Source organism: Anastrepha obliqua, chromosome 4 (genome assembly GCF_027943255.1).
Source record: "Anastrepha obliqua isolate idAnaObli1 chromosome 4, idAnaObli1_1.0, whole genome shotgun sequence".
In the NCBI taxonomy this organism is placed as follows: Eukaryota; Metazoa; Arthropoda; class Insecta; order Diptera; family Tephritidae; genus Anastrepha; species Anastrepha obliqua.
This window is the reverse complement of record NC_072895.1, coordinates 66490631-66503573: the sequence shown is the minus strand read 5'-3', so window position 1 is coordinate 66503573 and position 12943 is coordinate 66490631. Positions and strand designations below refer to the sequence as shown.

Here is a 12943-nt window from a genome sequence, read left to right as displayed (position 1 = left end):
ACATTTATTTTTGCCTGAGTTGCATGGTCCATTCGATCAGTCCAATTTTTGACTACTTTTTGCAATAAATCTTGCCATATGGCGTCAATGGTGGCTTGGATATTACATTAAATCGATTCTTAAGCGCGCTGTATAGCAAGTTGTGCCGTCTTATGGGAACCAAATGTTGTGGTTGATAAGCTGATTAATTTTTGGAAACAAAAATTCTGTCAGAATTGTTCGATAGCGCTCACTTTTCACCGTAACAGCAACTCCTTTCCTCATTTAAAGAGAAATAAGGACCGATGATGCCGCCAGTTCTCTATGAACTTCGCGAACAGATTTTTTGCAAAGTAAACTTACACAATTTGGAAAAGTTGTTCTGACGTTGATGACTTATGGAACAGAAATGTCAACACATGCCATTCTCAGTTGTCAAACCATAGTTATTGATATCGATATTTCTCATGCTGATATTCTCATTGTTGTGATTTATTTGTTAATTTTCTTATAAGGAGAGAGTGTTCCGAATTGAAAAAAATTTCAGAATTATTTTAATAGGAATAAGGAATACTATCGATAAATCGATTTATTAATCGTCTCTATTTAAGGGAAATTTTTGCAATTACAACATTGCCTCACATGTGTCAAACAAAAATTTTGGTTTTAACTTTAGAAAATAAAAAGTCATTTGGTTTTAATTTATTTCTGATAGACATATAGAATATGGCTGGAAAAAGGCAAGCAACTACGAATCTGAATCATGAGAATTGGGATCAGGAAGATGAAGCTGAAGAGCGTGGAACATTTCGTAAAGCTCCAGAAGACGAGTTAAAAAATCGAGTTATTAAAAAAGCGCGCAGAAAAGTCACCGCCGGCGGCAGCGGCGCAGACACTACCGATGATGGTGCACCCAAAAGCGTGTTCAGTGGTTTTGCAGGTAGGTAGTGGTTTTCATGTAGACGGCTTTAAAAATAAGAAGTTATATATTTTAAATTGTTAAAGGTTTCGGCAAGTCAAATAGCTCAACGCCCACAGCATCTCCCTTCTCATTCTTATCGAAAATTCCTGGACCTCCCGCTGATAGTTTGAATAGCATAACCACTGCAAAAACCTTTAGTTTCGGTCCAGTTGCTAAAACGGCTGATTCAACTGAGAAGAAAGACGATAAATATACTGAGAATGGTAGCGCAACAAAAGAAAATGTAAAGGATAACACGGTAAAGTCTGCGAATTATCAAAGCAAAATAAAAGGTTTAAACCAGGCTGTAAGCGAATGGATAAAGATACACGTTGACAAAAATCCTCTCTGCATTCTTACACCGATTTTCAAAGACTATGAAAAATACCTTAATGATATAGAAGAAGAGGAGAAAACTGCGGATAAATTTTCAACTAATAATACCTCTGCAAAAGAGAAAAAATTGCCTTCGGATACAGCGTCATCAGTTAGTAACTTTAAGTTTTCGACATCTCCGGCTAAACCTGGTACGAACATCACCTCCACAAGTGTTGCAAGTCCTGTGTTCTCATTTGGTTCAACCTCCACTTCAGCTTCTGGGATTCCAACAACTTCTAGTATATTTACAAACGTATCTAAACCAGCTTCTGAAGAAACAAAAACAGCAACTTTTAGTTTCGGAATAAAATCTCCTGAAAATAAAAATGGTGGAAATGAAGCACAAACCGTATCTTCATCTAAAGGATTTTCTTTCGGACTTAAAAGCGACAATAAGCTATCATCGGCTAGTTCAACGCCTTTCACATTCGGCAAACCCGCTGCATCCAACGGTGACACTAATGAAAGCAAACCGGCTGCATTTAGTTTTAAACCGGGTTCTACCACATTCAATTTCGGAAATATAAAGCCACCCGTGGCAGCAGGTCCTTCAACTTCTGAGGGTGCGAATGGAGCAGATGACGAAGAAGATCAACCGCCGAAAATGGAATTTAGACAGGTTTTTATCTTTGATTAATTCACATGTTGTTTTCTATTTCTTCTCTCTAATAGGTCGTCGAGGAAGACGCCGTGTATTCCAAGAAATGTAAAGTTTTCGTTAAGAAAGATGGGGCATTTGCCGATCGTGGTGTGGGCACATTGTACTTAAAGCCTGTAAAAGATTCTGAGAAGACACAATTGCTAGTTCGCGCCGATACAAACCTCGGAAATATCTTGGTGAACTTAATTTTAAGCACGGGTATCCCAACACAACGTATGGGTAAAAACAATGTGATGATGGTTTGTCTTCCTACACCCGATGTAGAAAAAGCCACTTCGATGCTGCTACGTGTCAAAACAGCAGAAGAAGCTGACGAGCTGTTAGCAGAATTAGACAAATACAAAAAGTAAAATAGAACTATAGCTCCTTTACTTTTAAATAGTCATAAACACCGATTGGACTTTTATCCTGGCTTGGCGACATTTTAAAAATTTTACCAATAAAGAATATTAAATCACTTGTGTTAGTCTCTTTACAAATAAATATCCAGAATTCTAGCAGGATTTATTCCGGTCAAAGATTGTCACTCCAGCAGCATTCCCCGTACATATGTGTATGGAAAATGTTAATGCTGCTAAAACAACAACACCATTTGCATATGGTACATACCAAGGTGGATTTACTTTGTTTCTGCTTTTCGATCCTGAAATGTCAAAATCTATGAACAAAGATTGACAGTTTAGAGTAATTTAAACAAAATTTGATCATTTGAATTTAAATGGTCTGCTAACACTATCTCTTCAATGTGCTTTGAGTATCAAATAAAGAAAGCCCCAACAAAAAAGTATAGCATATATTCAAACTACCAAATCGTAAGATAAAAATAAATCTGTAACAACACAGATTAAGATTTTGCATTAATCCACTGCAACAAAAATGAAGAATAAAATGCTTCTTCGTACTTATAGATGAGCAATTAATAAAATTTTATTTACATATTTTACATTAAATAAAAACAAAATATTTATTAAAAGTTCTTGTCCCAATGTTTATCTAAAACCATTTGCAGTATCTTCGTGTCAACAGTGAATGCCAAAAAAATGGAACGTTGCAATACATCACTTCACTTATTTTTACTAATACATATTTTAAATTTTAAATGATATTTCAAAATCAACGTTTTTGACGTTAAACACAAAGAGGGTTATAGCCGATTCTCACAGGGAATAAAATTTGATCGGCCAAACAGATGTAAAATGCGGTGTTGCCACACAAAAATTATTAAAGGCAGCAAAGTGAATATCGTTAAAGCACGTTCACATATGCATTAATTACCAAAAAATCCACAAAATTAATAATGGATGCCAGCAAAGAAAACAGGTTTGTAGACATAATTCTAAGAAAATGTTTGTTAAATATGATTAATTACGCTTTCATATTACAGAAAAAAGCGGGTGTCCATAAACGCTTTGTCCTCTTATTTCTTATTCTAAAATGTAATTACGAGTTGCGCATGCGTATTGCTGCCTTTTTTTTTTTTTTTTTTTTTGAAACCTCAGCAAACGTCGTTTACGGATATCCTTCAACTGTTTATTACCAGCAACCAATTGCGTAATTAAATTAACTATTCTTTCTCCTTGCCTAACTTAGCGACAAGCTTAGAGAACTTTGTTCAATTGCTCTTTCTTAGATTCCTATAGGGAAGTCGTTTAGATTGATCTATGTTGACTGTGAACACAATTCTATAGCGATCCGAAAAGGAGAACTTCGGTAAAATATGCCAGTTTTCTCGCATTCGCGTCGCAACCTACCACCACGTCCAGACTTCTCACACTGGTCCAATGGACAACGTCTCTGAGAGCCTGCGATACAAACTTGCTCTTACAGCTTTTCCTAACCAATATGCAACTTCTTGTCTTACCTTGAGTAGCAAGAACCAATAGCATGTAGTTGAGCTTGTCAAGGCCAGCGACTTTGCCCTGCACAATCCACGGTTCCTGTATTCGAGTCTTCTCCACTCTTTCCTCCTCCATAAAGAGCAGCAAGTCGTCCCCTGCCGCCCTACAGTGATTATTAAATGAAATTAATTTGCGCTACCTCCAACGGATATGGGTTCATTGCTGCTCTTGTCTGTTTCTACGGGTACGACCACTTTAAGATGCCCTATCTCGTATCTCGATTTATCGTGCAGGATTTGCTTCGATCGTTGGTTAATACTTAGCCATAGATCTTTGCCGTTTCCCTTGTCCCTTGTACGGTCTCTCACTATGGTCCAATCTTCGGGATGCACCTCTTCGTTTTGACCTTTTCTCAATGAGAGTGTAGTTTAATTGAAGGTGGGATCCACAACTTCACAGTCGTTCGAAAAGGTACATCCTTCAACGGCACCACATCAATTTTGCATCCAAGCCATAGTTCGTCAAGGCTACGGATACAAGCTGTGAGAAATTCTAAGGGCTCATTATTACTGTAACCGACTCCTTTGTGCCATTTGACGCCAAACAAGACCCTGTTTTTATTAGAGCCTTGAGTGATCTCTGTGAGAATAAATCTCAATATTTTCTCTTCCACGAATAGCCATTTATCGTTTGTGATTTTGCCTTCCGTCTGACCTCAGTCGATAATGGCTATAGCTCCGGCGGCGAGTTTAAGCTAAAAGATGGGTTCATGGGCGTGTTTTCAGACGCCAGCTTATCGTCGGATTTTTGGGGCCTTGACGATATGCCTACGGTTTTCCTTGTCCAAGTTGCTGTCTTCGAAGTTGAGGGCTTTTTCCGTTTCCGGAGGCTTTGCTCCGGCTTAGACCTTCGACTTTGAAAGTTGCATTTTATACCTGCTGTCAGATTTGAAAACTGCTGCCCCACTGGGAACAGAGGCAAACCAGGGAGCCGCTCTCTATGAGGCAGACGCTTCTGGAAACGAACGGTCTTGTACCTATATTTGTCTAGCACCTCCAGGCTTGCGTCTCCAACAGGGATGACCCTTCTGGAGTACCTAAGTATTCCGTTGGCACAGCCCAGCCCTTCGCAGATGCGCGCAAGCCCAACAACCACGTCAAGGTTCAGTCATGAGGAAGGAAGGCGCTACCGTCATCTATGGCGCTACCATCAGCACTCAATTCGCATTGGTATTCTATCATCTCTGCTCGGCTCACCTTGCGAAAAATTTACATGTGAAAGAAACAACAAAGTTATCGAGCATGACTCGCCGCTCGTCTTCCCAAAATAGTTATTTTATTTTTCGCGATTTTGAAAAGTTGACGTCAGGACCCTTACCAATAAAAAAAACCAAAGGAGGAGAAAATACCTGTTTGTGAAAATTCAGTTAATGGCTTGGTATTATTATGATTTGTGAGATTAAACTAAACAAACTGATGAAAATGAAGTGCTGTGTGTTAAATTGTGAAAGCACAAATTAATATTATATAATGCCCCCAAATGCAGTTCTTTTGCGTTTTTATGACGGCGACGCCGTAGCAGAAAGTGCGTGCGTGTATAATTTCTTGGCAGCTTCTTTCGCTTTCGCCTACTCTTCAGAAACAATTGATTTTCCTTACATTCCGAATTCTAATTCTTGCAAATTAGGACGGATAGAATACAAGATTACGCCTTCCAAATTCGCCTTGTCGTACGTGCTGCATTCATTCTTGTGTGCAAACAACCAAAAACAAGAAATTATATATACCCACACATACACACTTTCTTGCCATGGCATCATCGGCAATAAAAGCAAGAAAACTGCATTAGAGGTGTTGTTATGCTTTCATTCATAACGAATCATGCCGCATTTTGGAATTATTATTTTGTGTAATTTAAAAACCTCAAATCTTAAAATAACAATATTCATCAAGCCATTCATAAATAAGTAATCACGTTACCGGTTGCCAAAATCGGTTGTATTCTGTAAACCGTGACTCAAACTGAAATCAGTTTTCCAGAATGCTACTCTGTAACAAACTCTATATAGTAAACATTCACACGAAACAGAGCAAAAATTTTGTGTTCGCTAGCAAAACCACGGCCTTATTTACCGATCTGGCACTTAAATCAGTCGTGCTTTTCTACCCGGTCGCATTTTACAGCTGATTGTTAATTGTTTGGACGCACACTTTTGTTTTATATACATACATACATAGATCTTTCAGGTAATTGGAACGTGTTTTTGCAGATTCTTTGAACGATTTTTAATATAAAATATTCTCAATATACAGACATGGATATGCGTGAAGATGCATTACGCGAGGTATACCATTAATTGAATGTTTTTGTGTGAAATAATGATAATCATGTATTTAAAATTTTTTTAGGCACTGGCTAAAAATGCTGAAGAAACGGCGCGATGGAAAAATTATAAAGAAGAAAATATCACAGCAATCGAAAATCTTGACAAATTCAGTAAATATCTCACAGTAGATGTAATGGTTCCCCTAGGACAAAAAGCATATATGCCAGGCCAACTTGTTCATACGAATGAGACACTTATAGGACATTATCAAGGCTTCTTCTCAAAAGGCTCGGCACATAAAGCTAAAGAAATATGCCAACACCGTGTTAAAATGGCAGCGGAGCACTTAGACACTTTGAAAGCAGAAGCAGATTTATGGCAGTAAGAAAATTTAATTTATTTTATATTTAGTTATGAAATGAAGTTGACGATATATGTATGTATATTAACACTTTTCCAAGAAATAAGTTGGAGAAACCATATGTGACAGGTGTATTTCCAAGCACGGGTGAAAATGAACTAATAGAAGATTATGACGAGGAAAAAGAAAAGGTGTGGCGGGAAAATCATAAACTTCGTGTGAAAGAAGCTAAGGACCGAGAGAAAGCAGATAGAGAACAAATTGCAGCGAAAGATGCAGAAGTGGCTAAAAACGCAGATCTTACCGACAATGAACTATTTAAAATGCTAGAAGAAGCTGAACTTATGGAAGAATTAAAAAACGAATTGGAAAGCTTGGAAATTGATGATGTCAGCTATGAAACAATAAGGAAGTTAATGGCCGGTGATATGGAATTGCCACCAGAAAAACTCCGTGCATCCCATACTTCTCAAATAGACCAAAAAAACAGTAAAGACGAATTAATCCAAATTTTGGATAAATCCAATAACAATGAGATATTAGAACTTCAAGGAATTGTAAAGAAGACTGATTTAGAAGTGAGCTCAATTCGTACGAATAACAACCACCGACCAAATATGGAGTTGGTTCAATCAAACTGCAATCACAGTTGCGAATCAGAGGGGGATGTAGAGGAACTACCACAGGAGGTAAAAATTATTAAGGAGCAAGCTAAATTTTTACCAGTGTCCGATCAGATTGGTTTTTATGAATATCAAATAACAATTATGCGAGAAAAACTTTTAGTATTGCCTCTTAAAACACAAGATGACATCGACCAGAAAGTGCATATATTAAATGTTTTAGAATCATTAGAGGAATTGCTGGAAATAGCCGAGGATTCTGCTGAGGGAGAAAAAGAAATTCCAGCCGACATCAACGTTATACAAGAAGAAGTTAAAGAACAGGAAATAAAAACAGATGATCTTCATCAAGAAGGGAAACAGCGAAAAAGGCGTATTTCTTTCGCCCTACAAAACGAGACCCTAGAGTTTCGTAGAAATGAAACCGTTTCGGAAATGTTGCCAAAACCTCAGCGAGATATTGTAAAACTCGATGAACATGCTGCGGATCTGAGCACCTATGCAGCCGCAACGCCTGTTAAGGTTATAGATCGTAAACAAGCTATTATTGATAGAGTAGAACAGAATTTAAGATTTATGGAAGAGAATCAAAGCACTAAAGATTTCAAATTAGTTGATAAAATATTGGAGTCATCTATTAGTGGATGTCAAACATTATATATACATTTCCAACATTCAACCAAACCTGGTATAGAAACTACAGGAAAAAGTGAAAATTTGGAATGTGGCAATATCCCTGGGTCACCGGCTGACTTGTACCAAGCGTATTTGCAAAATCGAAATCAAAACGCAACTGAAAACAAATCAAATTCAGAGCAGGTAATTTTCACAAACGCTTATAACGGAGAAGAAAATGTAAAAGTACCGCTGCTGAAAGAAACTGATCGAGCGACGGCATATGAAGATCAACGCAAGCAGGTTGTCTTAGTACTTACTTTTATATTAATAAATTGCTAATAAAATATATAATTTTATTTTCATATATTTATTCAGTTCTGTAAGCCATCTGTCGAAATTAAATCTATTCTGCGCAATAAATCTGCGGTCGTAAAAGAGAAACACAAACTGGATCGTAAGAATAGAGCGTTAAACAGTAAAAAAGTGCCAAACAAGAAAAAGGAAGAACCAGAAGGCAGAATGGACTACAGGAGTGCTTATTATAAGGTTTGTTAGATTAAATTTTTTGAAGTAGAACTTGACAATCATAAAAGGGCTGACGACTTCATCCGACAGAAAATATAATTTTCATTAACACGTATCTCTTACAGATAATGAATGAGGTTGTCGAAAAGCCTATAACCGAAGCGGAACCTCTACCTGAATGTAAATATATCGATGCACACGCACCAAAAAGACGCTTAAGTCGTTTCAAACAAAGTCGCGCAGTAGCAGAAAATGCTTAAAACCACATTTTAAATAAATAAGTGTAATTTGTATAAACTAATCTAAAGCTTAGTTTTATAATATTATATATGGTAAAAAAGTATATCTTAACCTTCAGAAAGAGTGATATTGCGGGTCCACCTTAATGTTTATTCATTTAAAATTGCTTTCAATTTAGTTTACAACAGTCTATGCCTGCATTTATATACTTATACATATGCGTAGGGCACACATCTTTGTAATTTAAAAGCTTTATAAGCGTACTGACTATGCGTGTGAAAAGGTAGGATCAAATTAAAATTGATTCAGTAGAAGTGAAAAAATTTAAATAAATTACCCTTAATTTTTTCTAAATTAAAACAATAAAAGCTAATCATCTAGTCCAAGAAATTCACGTTCCAGCGCAGCACCCATCATATTCCATTCGCCATCATCCCCACTATCTTCATTGCCATGACTCCCATCATCAGAATCTGTCCCCATTTCTATGTCAGATGGTAATTTCTCACCTATAAACAACAAAAATTAATTCATTATTTTTCTTCCGTTTATATAAAGTTCATTTCTTTATCTACCTCTTCGAAATTTTGCACTTGGTGACTCATCATCGTCATCATTGTCTTCCCCTTCTGAACTCTTATCTGCATCCTCGTTGGTTCCTGAACGTATAATTAAATCCGATGCACGTGTGAAGAATTCCCGTGTGCGATCTTGTTCTTTTTCCTCACGTCTTCGTTTACGCAATGTCTTGTCTACAGGTGGATTTTCTACAACGACAAAAATGCCAAAAAAGCAAAATTTTCCAGATAATGTTTTTCTTACCAATATTAACGTGTTCATCCTCACTGGATGAATCTGATTCAAAAAACTGATCAAACTCTTTATTCATATCTGCTAAATCTGCATTTGAAAACGACAATAGGGGATTGATTGTGTCTATAAATTTTTCAGGCGCTTTAGCCTGCTGTTGCTGTGCGCTACTTGACGGTGATATCTCCGACTTGTCACTGTAATTAACAACATGCTCTGGACTATGGCAATGTGCGGGCGGCTTTCGTTGTCTACTTTTGGTTTTGCGATCCAAAGGAAAGAGTCTCTCGTCCACATGCTCCCAGCGTTCGGCAGATGTCCATAACCAGCTTGCATTGACAACCTTAATTTTCGGATTCTTTTTGGCAGCATTCACCTTGAATGTACCAGAGTTTACGGCGACAAGGTGTGTCGTTTCTAAATATAAAACAAAAGGGTTTAGAACATCAAATGAACTTGTACTTAAACTTTTTTTTACCTAGTCCAATACTTTGTGACACGTTTGCACCCAAACTTTTCGCGATGAAATAAGCACGGGACTGCTCTAATTGCATATTCGTGGGCACTAGCCCCGAAAACACTAAAGTCTTTCCACGTAATACTTCGGAACGAATTTTTGGAACAATAATCTTCAAATCGGGTATTTCCTGAGTTTCATCATAAATAGCATAAAAACGCGAATGTATATTTTTAAGAATTTCTTCTAGATACATAAGATAATCATCAGGATCTTCGATTTCAATTTGTTGAAGTGGATCAGAGGGTAGTTTTATTTTGGGTGTTGTTTCTATTTCAGTTTCCATTTGTACTGCCGCGTTCTCAGAATTACTTTCATATTTTTCGTCAGATATTGAAATTATTTTTTCATTCGAATCGGGGGTGTCACTAGCAACATCTTTTGCTTCGACTTCGATTTCATTTTTTGCAATATTTATTGATGGTTCAACGGTTGTTGTCGCTTCTGTATTGGATATAGTATCGTTTTTAACGACATCAACAATAGTATCGTCTCTTTTACACTCTGTGTCCGTTTCCGATCGCTCTGAAATACCGTCAGAGGACTCTGATTCTGCAACCTTTTCTTTGCACTCTCCATCTGTTGTATCCGCCTTATTCGTGTCAGTTGTTAGGTTTTTTAAATCTAAATCATAAACATAACACAAAATAGTATACAAATTATATTCCGTCAAATATTATCGAATCGTCAGTACGTGCCTTTAAAATCAAGACCCTCGCCGTCCAATTCATGTTTGGATAAACCAGGTGGTGCATTTATGTCACCTGTATGTTGGAAGAAGTGATAGGGCTTGACTTGAATTAAATTGGATGCCATATTCCACACATCTTCACGATCGTCAATTATGCAAACCATAGAATCACCATTAGGAAAAAGAGCTCTACAATTATAGGGGGAGACTTCATATCATATTTACATATACATCATACTCACCCGACATGAAACTTACTTTAAATTATCAGTTTTACTTGTAGCATTAAAACATTCATCACGGGAGAGAATACGATGTGAAAAATATTTCCCTTCCGGATCAAGTAATTGTGCAATCATGTGTGCGTAATTGCGCGCGCCAAAAGTGCAAATATGTAGTTCATAAAACTTTGACATTCGATCAAGAAAAAGCGGGGTACCGGGACGCAGGCGAGTGTGGTACCAAGGAGAGTGCGGCCCGTAGAGTTGAAAGTGATAAATGCCTTTAATATTGTTCGGAACGTTATCGTTAGTTGTGTGTATCACCGTTTGATCTAAGTCGACCAGGAGTACTAGTTTCCGGTCTTGAAGCAAACGGCGTGTATCATCATGGCCCAGTTTTTGTGCAAGCTTTTGTGTTACTTTAAGATCAGGGATAGAGTGCACCATCGGTACAGATGCTTCCGACGTATTTCCCTTTAAAGAAGATCAGAATAATATAGTAAAACTCGCAAAATCTGAAATAGTATCGTTGTGAAAGCATACATGTAATCATAACCAAGTTACGTGGCTATATATTATGTATATCTATAATTTATAAATAAAAAATAAATATGTAAGATATTATACGAGTATAGCTAATTACTTTGAAATAATATAGCTAATTATTTTCTTCAAGTACGAGCATATGTGTATGTAAGTATGTATGGCTCCCTTCTACGTTTTTAAGTTGCATAATCAAAATTCAAACTTGAGATGCTTAGATCAATAGATTTGCATACTTCATTTGTATAGGCAAAAACTTTCAATTGCACAGGTTTACGCACACGTAAACATATATATATATATATTCAACCCTTAAGAATATTTTCCCCTATGAAGAGTAGCATGGCAATCCTGTTGACTTATCATTCGGCACCATAGCACAAAACACACGCGCATAAAACTTTGTTTTGTTTATCGGCCTCTTATTTCTTTTCATGTTTTCCACTTTCTTCGTTACCTCAAGCCAATTCATCTTAAACGCAAAATCTTTTTTAATTCTTCAATACCAACACACACACCCCCACCCAACTCAGGTATTTTTCGCATACTTACATTTTCGTTTTGGCGCAAATCCGCACCGCAATCAGCACACATGTCTTTTATCACTGTCGTATGGGCGCACTCGGCCAATTCCAAAAGCGTCGCTCTGCAGAAGAGGATCCAAAAGTGTTATGTTAGACAATAACTGATTACATTTTAAGCAATTAACTATTGTGGAAACTGCGATAATATAATGCTGACAATTTAACTATTGGATTGTTCAATCATCCAGGGTTCAATACATAACACATATGCATGTATAGTATTTACATATGTATTTACTTATATTAAGAGTCGTTTCTTTACTAAAGTATTACCGAATCTACATTGCACTGCTCATACATACCCCCGCGGTACTAACTGACCCTCCTTGTACAAGCGTTTCTTTACCACGCCTACACGATTCGCTTTCAATTTGTGTAAAGTATTATCAACTGAAACTACCGATGCCGCTACAGTTTTTGTAGATGAAGCTGTCGAGCCATTACCGCTGCTTGTGATTTCATACAACAAAATCACTTGGGAGGATGTTATGGGGAAACCTTCGCGAACGCGCCATTTATTGATTCGAATTGAGTGCTCCGCTGGTGCTCTTATTGTAATGCTACCGGCAGTGACGCTACCACTTTCGCCACTTGATTCATTATTACCATCCGCCATTGCACTCATTTCTTTTCCTACTGCAATTATTTTTCCTGCAATTTTCCACAGCACGCCGTCAATTTACTTTTTCGCACAATTTTCTTGTCTTTTGGTGTTTTTTAACTTCTTTCGTTTTTCGCGTCTGCTAATATCCCTTCCTCACTTTTAACCTTTATTTAGCGTCTTCTTCGTTTTCTCTAAATCGTTGTTTTGATTTCTAGTGTTTTTTGTATTCTCTGGTTACAATGCATTTCTATGGTATGTTCAGTGTTTGATTACTGATTATAAAATTAATACGCACATAGGCCTGGGTACATACCATGTGATTTCGATAACTGCGGGGAAGACTTCGATCAATCTTATAAAATATTAAGAACACTACTTGTTTTGTTTAGAAATAATATGGGAATACAATTTTTTACGTGTGTTTAATATGTCATCTCTATGTTAGCTGCATGAGGACGAATTC

General features: G+C 37.0%; 3 protein-coding genes across 4 annotated transcripts; 2 read left to right on the top strand and 1 right to left on the bottom strand.

The window, feature by feature from the left end:
• The first annotated feature begins 615 nt into the window (after nt 1-615).
• Nucleotides 616-2436, top strand: LOC129245771 (nuclear pore complex protein Nup50). The gene is made up of 3 exons (XM_054884151.1): nt 616-919; nt 985-1937; nt 1991-2436. The coding sequence occupies exons 1-3, from the start codon at nt 706-708 to the stop codon at nt 2327-2329; spliced, it is 1506 nt and encodes a 501-aa protein (XP_054740126.1). The 5' UTR covers nt 616-705; the 3' UTR covers nt 2330-2436.
• Nucleotides 2437-5868: 3432 nt separating this feature from the next.
• LOC129243976 (unconventional prefoldin RPB5 interactor-like protein) lies at nt 5869-8595 on the top strand. 2 transcript variants are annotated; one of them, XM_054881490.1, is made up of 6 exons: nt 5869-6063; nt 6130-6161; nt 6226-6524; nt 6605-8045; nt 8121-8291; nt 8396-8595. In XM_054881490.1, exons 2-6 carry the CDS (start codon nt 6132-6134, stop codon nt 8528-8530), a joined length of 2076 nt encoding a protein of 691 aa, XP_054737465.1. In that variant the 5' UTR covers nt 5869-6063; nt 6130-6131; the 3' UTR covers nt 8531-8595. The 2 variants fall into 2 exon arrangements, with proteins under 2 accessions (XP_054737465.1, XP_054737466.1); XM_054881491.1 differs by having other exon boundaries at nt 6046-6161.
• Nucleotides 8596-8639: 44 nt separating this feature from the next.
• LOC129243975 (RNA polymerase II subunit A C-terminal domain phosphatase) lies at nt 8640-12820 on the bottom strand. The gene is made up of 10 exons (XM_054881489.1): nt 12794-12820; nt 12179-12727; nt 11845-11938; nt 10787-11223; nt 10536-10717; nt 9799-10461; nt 9333-9737; nt 9086-9277; nt 8848-9019; nt 8640-8777 (listed from the first exon to the last, which is right to left on the bottom strand). Exons 2-9 carry the CDS (start codon nt 12499-12501, stop codon nt 8880-8882), a joined length of 2436 nt encoding a protein of 811 aa, XP_054737464.1. The 5' UTR covers nt 12502-12727; nt 12794-12820; the 3' UTR covers nt 8640-8777; nt 8848-8879.
• Between the last annotated feature and the right edge of the window lie 123 nt (nt 12821-12943).